This window comes from Kryptolebias marmoratus, linkage group LG9, assembly GCF_001649575.2.
Source record: "Kryptolebias marmoratus isolate JLee-2015 linkage group LG9, ASM164957v2, whole genome shotgun sequence".
In the NCBI taxonomy this organism is placed as follows: domain Eukaryota; kingdom Metazoa; phylum Chordata; class Actinopteri; order Cyprinodontiformes; family Rivulidae; genus Kryptolebias; species Kryptolebias marmoratus.
The window spans coordinates 16,179,557-16,200,294 of NC_051438.1; the positions used below are offsets into that span (position 1 = coordinate 16,179,557).

Here is a 20,738-nt window from a genome sequence, read left to right on the forward strand (position 1 = left end):
CCCCCCCCCCCCAACCCCGAGGAATTCAACGAGCCTCTCTCCCAGCAGCTCGTAGGTTATTCCTCTCTGGACTGAAGCTCTGTCAGGACGGCGCCCCGGCTGATTGACTTCCAGCCCCTCCCCCAAAATGGCAGCGAGGGCTCACAGTGATGACTCCTCCAGTGCTGCCAGATGAATTTTAATGCGTTTGGCTCCCAGCGTGAGAAGATAAAAGGCCTACTTAATTTGACTGCTCTTGCTTTCTCCGGCTCTCCGTGCAGCCGGCGTCGGGGTCTTATCTCGGGGCCAGCAGAGCAAAGAGCGTCTCTTTAAGGTGGACTTATTGTCAGCCCCTTCAGTCTGAATGAGCCCGTACGCCTCTGGTGTCAGGTGTCAGCGCCCGGTGGCTCTTCGCCGCTCTTCATGTGACACGGACACAAAGTGGAAAGCTCTTCGAACACAGCCCTTAAGGAGGTCGTTGGGAAGGCAGAAGAATCAGATGTTATAGATCTGATTAGGCAATAACAGCTGATTTAATGTGTCAAACCGGCCAACAATTCAAGCTTTTTAATTGGAAAAATGACTTAAAAATAAAGTGCCAGCTTGTGCGGACTTATTATCAGTAGTGCTGGTTGGCAGGAAGTAGAAAATATGAATAATCTTTAAAAAAAAAGAGACTGTCAATCAGTTTTCTTTACTAAAAATGCACAGTTTCTAAATATTACAACTCTAACATGGGCCAAGTGCTGTATCTAAACAAGGCCTTGCTTAAAAATTGTGTTTATAAATCTAATGATGTTACAACTTGTTTCATTCTCCTGTGATTATGAAGCTTTTATAGAGTGATAATGTTTTAATTATGTTATTATCTCAAGATAATATGTCGCCTTAATTAATCCCTTCAAACAAGAAAGTTTGTTTTCTTGTGTATAATTAGAAATATTCTCAAAATCACAAGTAAAACGGGTTCTTTTTTTTTCGCGTATCAAAGATTAGGATAGTTATGCTAATTTGGATTCATCAAAGAACATTAAGCAAACAGACCTCCACGTGCGTGACTTCACTTACTGCCGTAGATCATCCCCGAGTGTCACACCTGCCACGCCGAGTGATGAAACCGGGTGAAACACAAGAAGCCCTCGTTTTCTCAACGTGATCATGGACTGACTGATTTCACCAAACAACTGTCATGTTTGGTGGAGCTGAGGAGGACCCGACCGCAGGCCTTCAACTGGAGGAAGAGCTTTTTTCTGTGGAGATGGGGTGAGAGGCGGAGGTCGTACATTCGATTCACTCTAATCAGAGTCACTCTCTGCAGGGATTCGGTTCATCTGAGTTGGTCGTCCTGCAACACCCCCCCGATCCACATTTGCATTAATCGGAGGTGTTTATTTTACACACAAAACAAATCAACCAACAACCTCCAAATGATGGAACGAATGGAACAAAAACATAAAATGTGCAAATTATATATAGATAGATATAAATATTAATTTAATAGGGGCGACTGTAGCTCAGTGGTCAGAGCAGCTGTCCTCCAATGAGAGAGTTGAAGGTTCAGTTCCTGGTAAGACACTGAAGCCTTCGCTGCCTCTGATCTGCCCCATCAGTGTATGAATGTGATCTAAAGCACTGATTAGAATCTATAGAATGATTAGTAGGGATGAAGTAAAGTGCTGTATAGATGGGTAGACGAGGGCACGGATTTTGTTGTAAAGCGTTTTGAGTGGCCTGGTTGGCCAGAAAGGCGCTATATAAGCACTGTCCATTTTCCATTTAATTGTTAACTAACCACCGCCAAGGCCACAGAGTGATTAAAAAATACTGTGATCTGGATCACCACCAAAACTGATGCCATTGCTTTGCTGTGACGACCCCCACATTTCCTGAAAATTGCATCCCGATCTGTTTATTAGTTTTTACCTGATCTTTGCTAACACTCAGATAAACAAACCAACAAACACAAACAAAAACAGAACCTCCTCCTCGGAGGAGGTAACTATTATTAAATGTGTGGAAACATGTATCTTCGACTCATCTGAGTCCTCATCATTTCTGGGGATTCAGCTGGTTTTTTTTAGGTGCCTCCGCTAACTTGTGGATTCAGCGGCATCTGCCAAAGGACATGTAGGATCTGGGTCAGCTGAGACCTCGGACTCGTGGGTCCTGATTCAGGATGAGGATTCGGAGTGAGTCAGTAACCGACCTGCTCTAGTGTCCCAGTATTAAAATAAAAACTGTAGAAACATAGTGACGCATTAAATAAAGCTGACCTGTGGTTCATACTACAGGTAAATGCAGAAATGATTGGAGTTTTTAGTTTTCACCAGAAGATTCTAAGGTTGCCTTGGCAACGTGCCAATGGCCAACTCTCTGCCTTTGATGACATCATCGGTGATGTCATCATGCCCTTGGTGTCATTGTGCCTTTGACTGCCTTAGATGACATCATCAGTGATGTCATTGTGCCTTTGATGTATCACACTTTGTTGTCCGTTCTTCAGATTCTCTCCCATTTGGACAAGCAGCACTCAGCTGAAAGGAGCAGCGGTTTGGTTTCCTGAGTCACATCCAGACAACACCACTCTGAAGGTACAGTTAAATCTTTGGTTTAGAAAAGTATATGTTTATCATTTGACCCGTCTTATTTAAACCTGTTGGTATTCTGTTCAGATTGAAGTTTTAGATAAGAAATGTTAGGTTTTGTTATACTGTCTGTGTGAGATCTTTCAGATGGTGAATTCATTTGTTGTGTCTGTTTTTCATGTTTTGTTTTAATGTGGAAAACAGGATTTGGCTTCAGCCTAATCCTGTTTCAGTTGTTTTGTGTTATATCGTGAATGTGTTTGTTTTTTATCAGAATATGTAAACAATAAAATGAACTAATTCTTTTTCCTCATTTTCTTAGCTCTTCAAAGTACTCCTTTTATCTGTAAACCTTGGTCTTCTGCTACAATCTGAGCAGCTGTTTCACATGCAGGAGTCTGCAGATGACACAGCCATCCTCGGATGTATCAGATGACAGAGGAGTACAGGAGCCTGATGAGGAACTTTGCTGACTGGAGCCACTCAAACTATCTGCAGCTCAACACCTCAAAGACAAAAGAGCTGGATGTTGACTTCAGGAAGGCCAGACCAAGGCCAAGACCTGTCCTGATGAATGAGGCTGAGGTGGAGGCTGTAGACTCGTATACGGACTGTGGCAAGACAGCAAACTGGACAGGACAACACACACCAACCACCTATACAGAAAGTGTCAGAGCGGCCTGTACTTCCTGAGGAGGCTGCAGTCTTTTAACATCTGCAGGAAACTTCTGTGGATGTTCTATCAGTGGGTGGTTGCCAGTGACGTGCAGGGGAGGCAGCACATCCCAGAGGGACACATCCAGGTTGGCCAAACTGACCAGGAGGGCCGGTTTTGAGGTCGGCAGGAAGCTGGACTCTGTTGGGACAGTAGCAGAGAAGAGAACTGTGGACAAACTGCTGGACATTATGGACGATACCACTACACCGTCATCATCAACCAGAGGAGTGTGTTCAGTGACAGACTGAAAAACTCCTGTGTCCCTCATGTCATCAGACTATACGGCTCCTCACTGGGGGGGAGGATGGGAACAGGAGGATAGAGGACCACCACCGCCCCAACAATAGGTAGGAACTGGTTATACAATATTATTCACTGTTAAATATGTATATAGTTGTTTATCTTTGCTTTGTTTGCATTTTTATATTCGCTAATGTTACTTTAGACACTGTATACTGCTACTGTTCCTTATTTATCATCTGTGCAATGCTGTTATCTATCTATCTATCTATCTATCTATCTATCTATCTATCTATCTATCTATCTATCTATCTATCTATCTATCTATCTATCTATCTATCTATCTATCTATCTATCTATCTATCTATCTATCTATCTATCTATCTATCTATCTATCTATCTATCTATCTATCTATCTGTCTGTCTGTCTGTCTATCTGTCTGTCTGTCTGTCTGTCTGTCTGTCTGTCTGTCTATCTATCTATAATTAATGTCATCAAGGATAAATGGAACAACTTTGGTCTCCTACACGCAAAACTTACATAAATAAACAACTGAATCACTGAATTATTCAAATTCGTATTTGGGGGTGATAGGTATTTGAGGGTTCTAATCTACGATGACCAAACGTTTTTTTAACTAGGCAACAAAATACAGTTTATTCAATATTTGAAATAAAAGAGCAATATTAGCTTTATCTAGAAGCCCTTGGAGAGCAGAAATCAAGGCCCATTATCATTGTGATGTCATAATGGAACTGATGACATCATCACCATGTGATGTCATCACTGTATGGAACTGAGAGTGCAAACCTCCACCTGGGGCATCGGGTCGATAAAAAATTTGTAAGAGCCAGATTTTATAATTTGCTCTTCGTGACAACCTCAGCGTCTCCTGAAAATTTCATCAAAACCCCTTCATCACTTTTTGAGTAATCGTGTGCACAGACAAATAAACAAACAAACAGACAAACAGACATGCTACCAAAAACATTCACCTCCTTGGCGGAGGTCAGTGAGCTGAATGTTTTGATATATGAACGACTAAAACAGCACTAAATGTGCAGAAGTAATCAGATTGCAAATATATATATATAAAACAACAGGAAAACAATTGTGTGAATGCTGAAAATATATAAAATTCTGTTCAAAAACAAATTCAGTCAAACCCCAGTCCAAGGATTTCATTTACTGCAAATAGTCAAGTCAAATTTATTTATATAGCACTGTTCAGCAACAAGGCGATTCAAAGTGCTTTACAACATTTTACACAAAAATACAACAATATCTAAAATATGAGCTGGGATAATCTAAATGAAAACTCAGATAATCTAAATAAAATCATGCATCTAAATGAAATCATGAAGCTAAACGTATCTAAAACATGAGAAACTAAACATATCTAACATGATAGCGCACACAACAATACAAAGACAAAACTAAACACATCTAAACCATGAGGGATAATCTAAATGAAATCTAATATAATCTAAATTAAAAACGCACATGCAGATGCAAGATAAAGTGAAGATAAACTGAGGAAAACCAAACTAAGATATAATGAAAGCTAACATAAACTGAACTAGGATTTAGAAACTTCAGTTGATCAGACAGTATAGGAGTTCTGCTCTCCGACATGATGATTATTTTCTCCTGCCATCCAGTAAACGACCGATTACGTAAGCTCCTAACCTCTCCACAGTCAGGGCTTCCACTTATTATCCTTTAATGTTCTCTCAAAAGTAACATCGTCTCGGCGGGGGCCTCCAAACTCAAACCTTGAATTTCTGCCAATTGCATCCTGAGTGCCGTGCGTGTCTGCGTGTGCATGAATGGGCTCCAGTGTCAACAAAGTGCCTTTTATAGCCCACTGTGCCCACGGTCAAGCCCTGCATCTGCTGGAGCCTGCCGGTAAACTCAGCCCTCACCGGGTAGAACTGGGAGCCTCCTCTCTGGTATGAGACCGTCTATAAACCAGGCACTCATCACCCCCGGAGAGGATCTTCTTGCCCTCCTCCTGCCTTCAGTTTGCCCCGTTACATGGCTCAAATATATTTGGACTCAAATAGAGAGAGGAAGGTTTCCTGAAGGCAACGGACACTTTGGGCTTGTTGTATTTTTGTTTGTCATTTTAGTTGTGGAGGCTGTGAACTGTTACAGCACATGAGAGGGAGCTGTTGCATGACTACGTACTATCAGCAAACACAGCTCATATTATCTAAAAGACAACACACTTAAAACTTTTTATTTTATCTGTGGATAAAAGGCTTAAAGCAGGCTTTAATTTCCAAAGAGACGTGTGTTTAGGCTGCAGTGCATCAGAGCTTCATTCGTCCTTAGAGACAGCTCAGCCTCCTGCTGTGTTTGGCTCCTTTTGTTAAATAAAAACTTAACACGGCTTGTTTATAACTCTGGGCTTTTTTTTATGAAACACTTTACCTGCTGCTAACAAATGGCAATTAGTTCCCAATTTAAAGGCCTACCATTCCACGAAGGAACGAGTATGACCAGGGTTTTGAACTGGGATCACCTCATGCTGAGAGTTGTAGCCGTTTGGGTCAAACCTTACAAGTGACGTTACGTTCGAGCTCACGTGCGACACGCCACGCTCAGAGAGTGCGCGGTAAACAACCCTCGGCTACGACCACAAGACACTTCAGCTCAAGACCTGTGAAAATGACAGGTGCTGACATTTGTGCGCTGACTGATTTCTCTTAGCTGTGGCGGCCAACCCGAACGGGACCGACTCCAAAGGTCGACCAGCTGTAGATCCATTGGTTCACAGACACAGACACGGGCAAAAACACTATTGTTCATCTTTGCCTTTAGGAGACGGGCGATAATACCAATAATATCTTGTGTCCCAGCATCATATAACCTTCAGAGCTATCAGAGCGTATTCCTGTGGATACACTAATTGTTGCTCATAAAGTATTATTCTATTTATTTCAAATAAGTTAAACTAAATTGTCTTAGTGTGTATAACTGGTGATCATTATGTGTGACACAGGACTCTTTTAAATACTTTTAATATATTGTTATACCAAAAGAGGTATATGTTTTCTGTAGCGTTTGTTTGTCTGTGCACAAGATTACTCAAAAAGTAAAAATGTCACAAAGAACAAATGATTACATTTTGGTGGTGATCAGGATCACGATGCGGCTCCTCCAATGTTTTAACGACCCCATGGTCCAAGAGGAGGTTCGTCCTCTCCGAGTGCTGCTAGTTAAAGCTAATAGCAGCTGTGTATCTTTGTACATAAAGCCGGATAAATACAGCACAAAAGCACATGACTACGTGCACGCTGTGACGCACAACCTTCACTGAGGAGTTGCCTCTTATTTGGTTTTCCACGCGCTTTAATTATCGTAGAAATCGACTTTCAAAGCCCTGAGCTGTCAAAAGAGGCTTGTCACAACTTCATGTGTCACCAACGGATGACTAATGGGTCTGAAAAAAAACCCAGAAATAAACAGATTCCTTTTGGATCACAAAAGGCAGAGCTGAACAAAAAGCCAAAATGTTCTTTTATAAAAGACGGCTAAAGAAAAAAAAAAAAAAAAAAAACTCCTCCGGTTTCCTTTTTAAAAAGGCAAAAATTGCTTTCTTTTCAACTTACCAGACAAGCTCGAATAAACTCCGAATGGACAAAAACTCCTCAACTTCTTTTGTGCGTCTGCAAATGAATCTCTGCGACTGAGGATGACTTTGCATTTTCTGTCCGAGGCCGGGAGGAAACCCACTGGGAGATAGTGGTGGGCAGGTGCAAAATCAATTTCCAATCTCAGCAGAGATAAAAAAAGGAAAAGATTTTACCCACCAGCCTTCTGCTGAGCACAGTAAATCAATTTGTATTAGGAAACAAAATGTGTGATAAAATCTCACTCGAGTTGAAAAGGGGACAAAAAGTAAATAAACACAAAGGTCACCTCCTAAAGGGTGACACAAAACGAACAATTTATGCAGAATCAACTGGAGTTTGCAGCAGATGGACGACCGCCGCACGGCTCTGAATAGCTGAGAGCTGCATCGCGCTCAGAGCTGGAAACGGTGCGAGAGAAAGAGACGCCAAAGGCCTCCCGTGGTCAGTAAAAGGGACCCCTCAGCTGCTGCTGAGCTCAACTCTCGGCCCTGAACAAGGAAACGCAGTCATGACCTGTGATCATAGCTACCTGTCATAAAAACACTCGTAGGGTGTCTTTGTGTTGGTGCTCCAGGTGTGTATTTGGGATGCTTGGTCTCTCTGTGTCAGTATCCACTGCTACACACACACACACCATCACACAGGGTGATCTGGTTTTTATTATCAAAGCAGCCCGGGGTCAGGATGTAAATCTTTTGCGCTCGCCCCCCCCTACCTCCCCTAATCGCCTTTTTATAACCCCCCGCCGAACACTCCCCTCGATTCATCCTCACTCTCTTACCCGCCTGCTAAAATAAACCCGGTGAAGTAAGTGCCGGAGGCATCCCGAGTTCAGTTTTATACACGCTGCCCCCTGCTCTGCAGAGGAGTGGGAGAGCCGACAGTGGAAGCATCTCAGATCCGGTGCAGGACAGGCGGGCCACGCCGCAGAGAGCCGTTCAGACAGACGGGCGGGAAACGCAGGTAGGAGACGGTTCTAAGAGAAAACCAGACGTTTCTGTCATCCTGGTGAGAAGGCTGTGAATGGATTTGCTTTAGTGTCTTTATTAGGGGTGCCAATGCAAAAAGCATCACTGCAGCCTGACTACTCAGGCTGCTGGTTTAACCATCCTGCTGTCAAAGTGACCCACGAGGCTCCAGTTTGAAATCTGAGGCCTCGTGGGTCATTTTGACCCAAAGACAGCAGGACGGTTAAGCTTCTTATTCTTGTTTTTTATCACATTATTGCAACACTATTCCTCCTGCAGTTTCGATCAGGAATAGCCTGTTATGAGTTCTGGCAGCAGTGAATCGTGCAAAGTGGACTAATTAGCAAACAGCTTTCTCACAGACAACAATTAGATTTTAGTGAGACAAGAGAGAAAACTTAACCCTCTTTGGAGCTCCGCAGATCAGGCATGCTTCACAGCGGAAACATCATTCAAAGTTTTAACGGATCACGAAAAGTTGGACTTTACACGCCTGAATTCACATCTTGATATCTTCAGCAGATTTTAGCCAATGACAGTTTAAGTTTTATGATTTTTCAGACTTTATGTTAAAGGTAGTGATGGTGTCGCACACTTTAAACTTCGAGCTGTCTAAACCTGTCTAAAATTCGCACAGCCTTTACACTTCTCATAATGTTCGTACATCAAAACGTAGGTCTCTTTGTCTTCTTTCATCCAGCATGTCTCCCAGTGCTATGAGACTTATGGTTTTCCCTCAGTCCCCTTCAGAGTGCAGAGTGTGCACAGCCAAGCTCATTATTTCTGTGCTGACATTTCTCTTCAAAACTGTAAGTGAAGGGTCTTTTTAACTTGTAATATCTCCTAAATGAAACACTGCAGAAACAAGAAATATCAAAGTTTTGTGACCGTCAGAGCCTTCTGCTTCTTACAGTTCAAGAATCTTTTTGATACGACTTATAGTTTTTCGCACAGCGACTGTTTGTCTGAGGCTTACTTTTAGTCAGTCTGCTCCTCTGTCTGCCTGTCAGTAACTCGGCTGCCAGGAGGTGAGTCACAGGTGTGTGGTTACCATGGCGACCCCTAATGAGCCACTGGCAGTAGCTTTAATCTAATCTTGGTCCTTCCTACACCTCCTTTACCGTTTATATGTCAAACTTCAGCATTTTATCAGCTTAAATTGTTACAAAATTAGGTCTCAAATTTCTATTAAGTTTTATAGGAGAAAGCTGTTATTCTAATTTCGGATGGCGCCCTTCATAATGCCATAATACGCTGTGGGTATTCTTCCTTTTGGCACTGAAATTGACACGGTTAAAATTAATTTTTGGCGCCTGCCTATGTAATAGTGTTTTGAAAAGCTGCATTTTCTAATCTTGCTGATAATATTGGTCCAAATGTGTCCGCCTGTCAGGGGGAAACCGTTGCAGATGATGCAGTCAGGGCTGGATGACGTGACCAAGCAGAGGATGCTGCAGGCGAGAGCTCTGTCCCGAGAGGCCCGAGGAGGTGAGTCCGCCTGCAGGACGTTGGAGCGCAGGTGATGCGATGCGTTTTTTTTTAGACGCGGACCCTTTGTGCGTTCACCTCTTCGCTCCGCCCGACTCAGGGCGAGATCAGAACAGAGCGGGGCGAAGCATCAAACAGCTTGGAAGCGAGCGGGAAGGTGATCCGCTCAAATCCCAAGGGGCGGCCGTGTCTTGTTGAAATTCTCCAAACACTCGAACAGCAGAGACGATCCCAGCTCCGCCGTTTGTTTCCCCACCGCTGAAGGCTTTGAAACCGAGTCTCGTAAACTCAGCAGAATGTGACTCCCACCGCTGATTTTTATTTATTTATTTATTTATTTTCACACAGGCCGATCAAAGGCAGCTCCTCGAGGGGTGGCATATGCCCAGGCCTCTCCCGACACTTATCATGCTCGAGTAAAAAGGGCCATCTGCTCCGACAAGTCTTTCATCCACAGATCCTATTTATATGCCCCGTTTCCCGTTCAACTCTGGAGCACAACAAACATTACACGCCACTTGACATCATCTCCAGGCTATTTCAGATCCTCCGTCAAGCCGCGGTCGAGCTCCAGGAGAGGCGCTGAGGAAAAAGCTGCATGGATACTCAGTGACGCTGCACTCGGGCTGGCGTCTTCAGATCGGCCCTCCTCAGCTGTCTTTGTGATGACAGAAACAAGAAGAGTCACAGAAAGACGTTTGTTACGTTTCAGGTTGCCGACTTCACGTCATTCGGCAGTCATGGCAAAAATACCGCACACTTCTCGATCACCTAACCTTAACAGCTTAGGAGGGGAGACATGCCATGTTGTAAAAGTTAAGTGGTAAGAAGACCTGACAGATCAGGTCAGAGGACTGGTTTAAGCCAGAAAATGTACAAATCAAATTCCAGATGACATATTCCTGCTGCTCCTCCTCGTCGAAAGGAGTCAGCTGAGGTGGTTCGGGCATCCGATTAGGATGCTTCCTCTGCACCTCCCTTGGAAGGTTTTCCGGACACTGGGAGGAGACCCCAGAACAGACCCAGAACTCGCTGGATGGATTATGGATCCTCTCTGGACTGAGAAGACCACGGGGTCTCCTTCGACATTGGTGTCCAATCCTGGTCCTCGAAGGCCTCTATCCTGCATGTTTTAGTTGTTTCCCTGCTCTTCAGCGGGTTTTCAAGTTCTGCAGAACCTTGTTAATCAACTCATTCATTCAGATAGGGTGTTTCAAAGCAGAGAAGCATCTAAAAGATGCAGGATAGTGGCCCACAGGACCGGGATTGGACACCACTATCCTTGGAGGAGCTGAGGTGTTGCTGAGGAGAGGGATGTCTGGGTCTAGGTTCCTCAGCATGTCAACAAATTACTTGTCAAAACCGTGTTTAACAAAAAAGACAAACTGAAAGGGATTTCCACATCCATATTCCTAGCCTTAGTGTCGAGAACAAAAAAACATAAGACGAGGGATACTGATTTGTGTGACCACAATACAGGTTTCTACGATGAGATGGTCCATTCCAGTCCGTTTTTTTTTCCACAGTAATGTTTTGGTGGTCTGTGCGAGTGGAGCTTCATATTGTAGTCTTTCAGATAGATTTCCCACACTGATGAATGACAGTTGACAGAGGGACTGAAGATCAAGGATGTTCAGTCGTTGGCTTGTATCCATGTGTTTTTATGTTCAGACATTTCTACCGATTTCTTGAATTGTGCGAATGAGCATCGAGACCGTTTTCAATTCAAGTCTTAACTCCACCCCTCCGTGGTGGCACAGAGCTGTATCTGTGCCTCTGCAAAAGTATTTTCTCTTTTGCATTTGCAGCAATAAGGCAGAAACATTGCATTAATGTTTGAAGACAAAAAAATGACATAAAGGGGTAAAAAAAGCCTAATTTTCCAAAGTTTTTTGGCAATGTGTCGCAGGCCTGAAATGCAGAAATTGACTAATATTCACAATTAAAACAATAGTTCAGATCTTACAAATCAGGGTTCTTTAGAAAGATTGTGAACAGTTAATATCTTACCTGTTGTAAATATGTCTTTAACCGACCCCGATTCGGTGAAATCAAGTTTTGTTCTGAGTGGATTGCAACGATAACAGCGAGTCTGAGTGGGACCAAGACGGTTTCAGAACAACTCCAGTCTGAAAGGTTTCAAGGTGGTTCACAAGGAAGGTGTTTTAAAACTTTCACATAATCGGTAAATCAGCCATACGCAGCTTTATTTTTGTCACAAATATTTTCCTGCCAGACGTGCTCATTGCTGCACCAAATGTGCTACAGCTAGCTGCTACTGCTGCTATTTGGGCTTATAAATAACCACGGAATCCTGACAATAAAGTTAAAGTTTATAAAACAGTGTTGAACCCATTTGAAATTTTAAGGAGTGGACCACTTTGCCTTGCTTAGACTAGCCACTAGCTTGTCAGAAAAAAAGCTTGTTCTCCAAATGGAGCTCGTTCAAAGAGCGGTCCCCAACAGGCAGGATGTTAACGTTCACAACCTTTTCCTCGGGACACCTAAAGATCTGAAGAATCCCTCTGAGTCACACTCTGCATTTGTCCGTGTCACCGTGCAACAGGTTTGAACTTGGGGAAGAAGATCAGCGTTCCGAAAGACGTGATGATTGAAGAGCTGAACCTTTCCTCCAACCGGGGCTCCCGCATGTTTCAGGAGAGACTGAGGAGGGCCGAGAAGTTCACCGTGGAGAACGCTGCCGACGATCCTTACAGCATCAACGTGAGGAACCGAGACCAGACGATGCCACGCATGCATTTCCTCTTAGACCAATCTAGATTTTAAAAAATTAGTAAACCACGACTCAGGGGTGTCTTTAAAAGAGTCGACACAAGGTTGTTTTGAACACAGATGCCAAAAAGTAGGGCGTAGATTTTCTTTATAAGGCTTTACTGGCCCAAACGAAAAGGTATGTGTTATAGAATGTTAAAGTTATCTCAGTTTTTGTAATCAAACTTTTATGTTTTGTTCTGTAAAGAACAAATAAGTGGCTGACACATACTGCATTAGTTGGAAAGCTCCTCCATCACTGTTCGAAACGTTAGGGTAGTATCGCTGCTGCAGGTCAAGTGTAAAACCGGTGGTGTGTGACGTCATTCGAGGCTTAAACACATCCTCAGAAAAGCTAACCCGGCGTGTTCCCCAGGTTCATCTCCAGGCCAATCCTCCCCAGCAGATAGGCCCCGAGCCGCAGGGAGGCAAAGAGAACCAGGCTTTCTCCGTCCCGGGTAAGCATAGTCTGGTCGTGAACCTTCAGAAGACTGTAGCAAAGAAGGGCAGTCCCGATGTCCTGGCTCCAGGTAAACGCCAACGCACGGGGAGGGAAGGAGGGATTGGTCACAGGCCGCAATGAGCCACGGCTGGCTCCCTGCAATGCATGGACGCTGTCGCACTCAGAGAAGCCAGAGCTCTTCCACGTTTCCAAAAAGGAAAACGCGCCGAGCCCATGAATTTGTTTTGTGATAATTAAAGCCAGGGGAGTTGGCAGTTTGTGGAGAGCAATTATCTGCGAGCATCTCTGCTGAGGGGCTGCTGTTGTATATTTGGCCTGGCAGAAGACACTGCTTACAGCCTGACGAGCAACTAAGCTCTTTTTATTATCAGGGATTCACACTGAGCTCAAATTACCGTCATTCCATTTTCCTGACAGGAGTGACATTTAAGAAATTTGTGTGTAAATTTGATCTGTGTATGCGCTTCACTGCAGCATGTTCGTTTGTTCAGCTTGTAGGCTTTGTGTTTAACCAAACTATTAACTCTGCTGTCTTAGAAGACAACATTTTGGACGTGAAATTATGGAAAAACAAAAAGCATGACGCCTGAAACTTGTTGGGCGCCTCTTCAAGCGATCGAGTTTATACGTTTGTCTTTTGCCAGGGTACTCTGGGCCCCTGAAGGACATTCCCCACGAGAAGTTCAACACAACAGTAATCCCCAAATCCTATTGCTCCCCGTGGAGGGCCGCTTTGGGAGAGAGCGAAGAGCTTCTCAATTCCCTCAACGCCCAGCTGCCGCAGGTCCCGCAAAGGCTGCAGCCTGCCAGCTACAGGTGCTTCAACAGGTAACGTGCCGAGCCGAGTAAATCAAATCGTGTCGAGTTCAAAAAAGTGGATGTCGAGGCCCCGTTTTGTTAAAAATAATCCCTTCAAATGACCTCACCGGGTGATCCATCATCGTCTTTTCCCTCGGCTTTGCTCCATGTTTCCAGTTTGAAACCGAATCCCGTCTCTGGCTTGCACCTCCTTGGGAGCGCGGCAATGAGACGTCTATTTTCATCTCCAGCCTTCGACAGATGACCCACCGGGAGGGTTGGAGGGAGTGTGTGTGTGTGTGTGTGTGGGGGGGGGGGTCCCTTCAAGCTTTTCCTGGCCCTACGAGACATACGGCACATAAAACGGGAACCACCTTTCTCAAGGCGCGCGCACACAGGGTAGAACAAATGTTAAGCTCAGGCGGATGGAGAAACTCGGCCTTGACTCGAAGCTGTCAGTCAGATTCCGTCAGCCCGTCTGAAACTGTACCCCCCTCCACCCCAACCCCCCGAGGAGAGCCGCTTACATCCTTGGGATTATTATGAAATTACGACGCCGTTATTAAAGCTTGAGCTCTAATGGAGGGAGCTGAAAGGGAGGTCGAGTTCGGTGCACACCCAGCTGGGTTCATCTTGAATCCCCGCTCAGTTTAAAGCAGAGCGCGGATCGTGTGTCGGGTATCCGGTTATGGGAGGGAGCGATACTCAGGGGTGGTGTTCTGGAAAGATAATGGATGTAACCAGTTTGGTAAGGAGTCTCTTTTTTTGTTGTTGTTGTTTTTTTTTTTAAAACCAGATCCGCGATGCCATTCGGAGGCGCAATGGCCAGCAAGAGAGTGATCCCGGTTATTGGCTTCGAGGCTGTGGAGTCCCAGAACCTTCCCGGGGACACTTTAGACCGCATGTGCCGAAGACCCAACTTCAACAGGGCGCCCAGAGGATGGGGCCTCAATTTCAGTCCCGAATCTAATGAACTCTGAAAGCGAGTTAATGAGCTAAAGACTAAAGTAAAAAAACGTCTTCTATTACAAAAGGACGATCCTCCTGACAATCGTATGAAACAAGGAAGGTGAAAACTAACCCTGCGACATGATAAATTAAGTGATCCGCTACCGATTGTTAGTGTTGTGAGCAGCCGAGCCAGACACCGCTGGTGTACGAATACAGACAAATCTGAGAGGAGTCGTCTTACAGATTCTTACAGTCTTGCTTTAGTTTTGTGGTTTTCCTTCTTCTCCGTTCACCAGACAACACAGAGCCAATGACTCATCTACAGCGAGACAATCTTGACAAAACAGAGTCATTTTAATGAATGGAAAACATTCAGAAAAAAAGTGAAGCCTAACAATAAAGTAATTATGCTGTTGTATATTAAGATTGTATTTAGTAAAAAAAAGAAGAAAAAAAACAAAGTCAATGTAACTGGAAACGAACAGATTTTAAAATGCTCCTCAGTATTCGGCTTGATGTTAAACTGCAGAATGAGACAAAAACTAGATTAACGTAAAGAAAAGGGATTTCATATGTACACCAGCTCTACGTGACCCTGGTCACGGTGGTTAGTACGTTCATGTTTTAAGTCTGTTTCTTTTTACAGTTTAGTTACATATCAATTATGAGAAGAGACGAAGTCATCATTTATGATCCTTTGCTGGACGTTCCTGTGACAGACTGTGCTCCTTCAGTCCATTTGCTCCTCTGCAGGTGGGATTCATAAGAATGATCTGATCCCAGCGACGCTCATTTCCGCCACACGTCGTCTTCGGGTCCGCAGCAGCTTTTTGGGAAAACGGGTTTTGACACGAGAAGCGAGACGCACCTCAGCCGAGCAGCTACTCGGCGTGACGGGAGGCAAGTGCGGCGTGAGCACCCATGCGCTGAGGATCCTGGGAAGGATAATGGATTGTCCCTGGGGGCCTCATCGTCATGGGAGGGGGCACGGGTGGGGCCATGGGACCCATGGGGTGAAACATTGGCGGGCCAAAACCTGAGAGAGCAAAAAAACAAGACAAAACAAAAACAACAACATTTAAGTAACACCTGAGATTATATATTCTGCCTAAGCACAACTTCTAAGTGATCCAAAGCTGTTCTTACCTGGAGGGGGTGGGTTTATGCCTGGGGGTGGGGGCAAAGCAATGTTCATGATGGCAGGAGAGGAGCTGGGGTCGAGGTTGAAGTAGTTTGCAGGCGCCTCCTCATCTAGAGCTGGTGGTGGGGGCAGAGCTATGAAAGAGAACAATTTAACAATACAGGCGTTTAGCTTTGCTTTATTTAACCTAAATGTGCATGCACTGATAATAAAGTGGTTTGCTGTTTATTTAACTCTAAGAAATAAAGCAACCATTACAAGTAAACATTTAATTAGATTTTAAGTTATTTTTGTGTGGCTGTCACTTTGTGGACACATAAATTTCAGCTTCCTCTACGCCTGCAGACTCACCTCCGGGCAGTCCAGGTACAGGATCCAGTCTGGTACCCATCTCACTCACACCATCCTTCACACCCTCTTTGCCTCTTGCTGCTTGAGATCTAAAAAAAAAAAGGGATAATCGTGGATTAATGACATGAGATTATGAAACAACAAAGAAACCGTACAGCGCAGGAAGACTAGACGGTCTTTGTTACAGTTAAACTCTTATAATCACCTTTTTAAATGCGCTGCAGCGTTTATTAAAACTTGTATCAGTGGTGGAGGGATTACCTCGGGCTGTTACAAACACTCCTTCAATCCCACCTGACATTTAACGAGCACATTCTAGCACAAGTGTCTCTGCTTGGTGGAGCTGCACGAGAGCTAGGAAGCCCCTCACCTTCCCCACTTGACAGTCAGCCTCCGTCCGTTGATGATTAGTTTGTTGAAGGACTTCTCTGCGGCCATCTCAGCCGCCGGCCGCGTGGCGAACTGGATGAAGGCACACTGCTGCCGCTGGACTATGGTTATGGTTCGAATTTCACCAAACTGGTAAAAGTGACTCCTGTAAATATGAAAATATAGAAGCTTGTTAGATCAAAATTAGTGTAAAAATAATAATAATAATAATAATAATAATAAAAGATCCACGTTACTACATAAGAATAATTATTCTGGAACATTTTTAAGAGAGGTTTACTTCAGATCTCCGTCTGTGACATTATCTCCCAACCCTCCGATGTAAAGGGTGGTGATGGATTTGTCCTCTGGTGGATCCAGTCGGGGCATAGTTGAGGCCCGCTTCAGCAGTTTGTCAGCAACCGGATCGTTGATGCCATAGTAACGATCTTTAATGTTCTGGTCGGCCAGAGGGTCGTCAGGATCGGTAGGCTTCTCATGCCTGTGGATGACCACAATTAATAATAAATACAGACGCTGATCGGTAACAACGCGTTAATGCCTTTTTAACCCACTGGGTAAAGAGTTACTCACCTGTAGGGACACTCCTCCCCTCTCTTACACTCTCCCTTCACCCAGAAGGAGCAGATATGGGGCCGGTTTCTCTTGTAGTACGGGGTGGTCCGAGCCAGTTTCAGCAACATGTCGCTGGAGCTCGTCGCCTTGCCAAGCTGGCCCACTGGCCGGGTGCCGTCCGAATTGGCTATCTGTGAACACAGAGGTTTAATCAGAAACCAAAGTTCAAAAAAGAAAAAGCAAAAAACAACAAAATCTAGACTTCTGTTGAAAATACCCAAAGCAGAGCTCGTGTCAGAAGAGCGTTCACACCTGGCAGTGAAATGTGTACACTGAAATATCTTCGCTATAGGATGTCAAATACGCCCTCTGTGTTCAGATAACACACGTCACACAGTGACTGGTAGCTGAGTAACAAAGTGTGACAGCAGATCTGCTGAGGTTTCTATAAATGTTACAATACATTCAGACATCTGAACTACATTAATCTGACACCAACATGGTTCAGAGCCATTTGAGTCACATTTACGTGGAGTTCTTTGGTACATAACTTGAGTTAAATTACTTAACAGAGAAATAAATGAACATATAATGATTAGTGACTTCACAGAGATTTGGGCCACAGCGAAAAACTTTAACCCACAGTAAAACTGCACAGATAGCCATCAGCTGTTTTCTACAGCTTCACTGTGAACGCAGCATTAGCATTGTGTTTATTAGGGAAATATAATGCAACATAACATCGCTCAAAGTGTTGTTCTGTGATCAACACAGCATAATTTGCTATACAGTGTCCACAGCAGGTCTATAAACAATCAGAACATTAAAGTCAAGAGAAACTCACAATGCAGCATTCTGGTAATCCACTCTGATTAAGCTGCAAACTACGCTATAATTTTAGACAACACTGGCATAACATGGACGCTGGCACACCAAAAAATAATAGAAGCAGGTGACGACGACAAAGGGGCATAATTAAGTGTCCTGATGCATGCCCAATAATCCAGGTAGATAAATACAACACGGTTGAATCAGTTCTTTGTGGAAACATTTAGCCTTTTATCTAAAAGCCTTCATCAGACTGAAGAGCTGCAAGCAAACCTGCTTGGCCTCCGTGTCCAGCTGTCCCCCTCCTACAGTTCTGTTACCACGAGGATCACTCAGCCCTCTGTGAACAGCAAGTGACCGTCGGGGCCCTAACGATCGGTCGTTAGCCTGATGGTCCTCTTTTGCATGTGAACAACTAGTTTTGGGTGTCACCAGCAACTGGTTGATACATTATGCAAAGATGCTGCTTATGAGGCTGAGTCTGAGTGCAGCTCCTCAGTCTGAGGAAGTCTTTTGGAAATAAAGATGAAACGTTTCAACAAAGAAGAACACATCCAGAGGACGTGACTCAACCTTGTTAGATGCATATCTAACCATGTTATTGCAGTTGAATGAAATTCCCCACACAGACGTTAAACTGCAGCCATACCTCTCTCTCCATGTTCTGTGTGTAGTACTCTTTATTCACATCTGACCTGGGAACCTCATCTTTTATCGAGAGTCCGGTATCTCGAACCTGGATAGGCAAACCTGCAAAACAGAAGTTTTATTAGGCTACACTATATAAGCCCAGGAAAGAAAAAAAAAGTGCCAAATGAAAACGGTGACTCACCGTACTCAAGGTCCAGAAGACATGTCTGACAAACGTTTTTCATTTTACTACAGGTCTGACAAACTTCTGTCTTCTTGAAACGCATCCGTGTGCCCGGGCACCATCTGAACACGGTAAAGGGCCGAGCACAAATCTGACGGGCAAAGAAAGGGAAAACTCAGAAATGATGCCGAAAGGTGAACCATTGTTCCAAACTTAGGTTCTGCTGCAGAGCTTACCTTGCATTCTTTCCCATATTTCTCCTTGGTCTGTGAAACAAAGCATGAACAGATTTACACGTGCACGCCCAATGGTGAGAACACGGTGATCTATCAGCTTCCAGCTGAGCACGTGAGAGCTCACTTACCATTCGGATGTATGGGTTTTCTCCTAAACATGTCTGACACAGAATTGGAAAATCCTGTGGGGGAAAAAGAAGAAAAACACACACGTTTAGCAAACCAAGCACCAAACATGGTATTCATTAAACAGCTCCCTGTTTAAATGATCCAAAGCAGAAACTGCTGCCTGGGTATTTTGGCAAATTTACACATGTGAATAAAAAGAGCGCCGTGAGACCAGCTCTACCCTCCACTTTGCCATCTGTTGAAAGTTGCCGTTTCGGTCCAAAGTGCTATCTGCTGAACATGACCTTGCTTTTAATCCATCCTTTTTACAGCTCCAGCCAAATGTCTAAATATAAGCAGCTCCTGTGGCTCCAACATCAACCACATATCCTAAGGTTACAAAGTTTATAGTCTGATGTCTTAAGAAAACCAGCACTGGACAAACAACACGGCTGTCTCATTGCTCAAAGCAGAAAGCCAATTTCTCCCCTAACATTGCAGAGCTACAGACTTTAAAGTAGCCCATAAATACAGTAACTTTACGAACAGTTCATATTTTTAATATACAGAACTGAAACATTATCATTATTTGGATAAAACGTTTTGGAGAACAAGCCCGTCTTTAAAATAAAGCTTAAAGACAACTATAGCTTATGACTTAATAACAAGTTCTATTAAATGGTCAAACAAAGAACCGTACAGAGCTGATGGTTCAGATTAAAATGTGTTATATATGCTGACACATTGATGACGCCGTCAGTAACAGCTAATGTCTTTTAGCAAACAGCTTTAGCCTTTTACAACAACACTGACTTTTTAGTTATAGCTGCTAGCTTTGAGCTTTTTAAATAAAATTGTAAACATAGATCTTAAGACTGTTGTGTGGTCGGTTCGGTGCTTTACATTCATTTCTAATACATATGAGAACGTTTTACCTGCGACTACAATTGTTTTAGCCTGTTAGCATAATAGCCAGAATTGCTAACTTTAGCACAGTCCGTGTTTGGGTTTAATTACTACAATATCTTAAAAGCTCAGTCCCGGGAGTCATTAGTTGCTATTTTAAGCTTAAATTTCGTTGGTTTATTGAGACACTTTCTTTCATTTTCGCACTTAATTGACGTTTACAGTGACGCTAGCTAGCCATAGCTGGATGCTAGTAGCAGCCACGCTTCTACAACTAGCCAATGTTGCTAGCTAGCGAAAGGCTAACCGGCGGTTACTGAGCTAACCGTGGGTATTTTAAGATGTTATTAATCGTGATTTAGTAACCGGTGACTATTTCGTTTCCTCTCAACGGAGCGGCTTTGGTGCGAACTCGATGATTGTGAAAACGAAGGAGTAAAATCACGTACCGCGTCCTCCCAGTTCTGTCTGTTGTACGTGTTGGAGCCCAGGGAAGTCGCCATTTTGCGGACTGAGAGCCAAACAACGACAGGAAGCCCGGCCGACGCCGCGCCGCTTCGCCTTGGGGTGTCGCCCTATTTCAAGAAACTATCCTGCGTTTTTTCGAATTGACTTTAAAATTATCAGTGGCAGTGATACTAAAACGATTTTTTTTAAAAAAGCTAGCAGCACCAAAGCTTCAACAATAACAGCAGCTGACGTAGAGACCGTGAACCAGGGACCACAACAATAAAAGTTACCTGATTTTATTTTGAAATTCTCAGGCGAAACAACGACTCAGAGACAAAACTGAACATTAACACAC

The 20,738-nt window shown here is 43.9% G+C and overlaps 2 protein-coding genes across 3 annotated transcripts; one reads left to right on the forward strand and one right to left on the reverse strand.

The window, feature by feature from the left end:
- Window positions 1-7,971: 7,971 nt before the first annotated feature.
- On the forward strand, window positions 7,972-15,137 carry LOC108240550 (myozenin-2). 2 transcript variants are annotated; one of them, XM_017424107.3, is made up of 6 exons: window positions 7,972-8,127; window positions 9,526-9,620; window positions 12,187-12,344; window positions 12,769-12,922; window positions 13,500-13,683; window positions 14,450-15,137. In XM_017424107.3, exons 2-6 carry the CDS (start codon window positions 9,542-9,544, stop codon window positions 14,631-14,633), a joined length of 759 nt encoding a protein of 252 aa, XP_017279596.1. In that variant the 5' UTR covers window positions 7,972-8,127; window positions 9,526-9,541; the 3' UTR covers window positions 14,634-15,137. The 2 variants fall into 2 exon arrangements, with proteins under 2 accessions (XP_017279596.1, XP_017279595.1); XM_017424106.3 differs by having other exon boundaries at window positions 12,769-12,850.
- Window positions 14,940-20,502, reverse strand: rbm22 (RNA binding motif protein 22). Its single transcript, XM_017424101.3, has 11 exons — window positions 20,383-20,502; window positions 19,048-19,101; window positions 18,920-18,949; window positions 18,702-18,834; window positions 18,519-18,619; window positions 17,060-17,232; window positions 16,767-16,967; window positions 16,467-16,631; window positions 16,097-16,185; window positions 15,751-15,879; window positions 14,940-15,640 (listed from the first exon to the last, which is right to left on the reverse strand). The coding sequence occupies exons 1-11, from the start codon at window positions 20,434-20,436 to the stop codon at window positions 15,486-15,488; spliced, it is 1,284 nt and encodes a 427-aa protein (XP_017279590.1). The 5' UTR covers window positions 20,437-20,502; the 3' UTR covers window positions 14,940-15,485.
- Window positions 20,503-20,738: the final 236 nt, after the last annotated feature.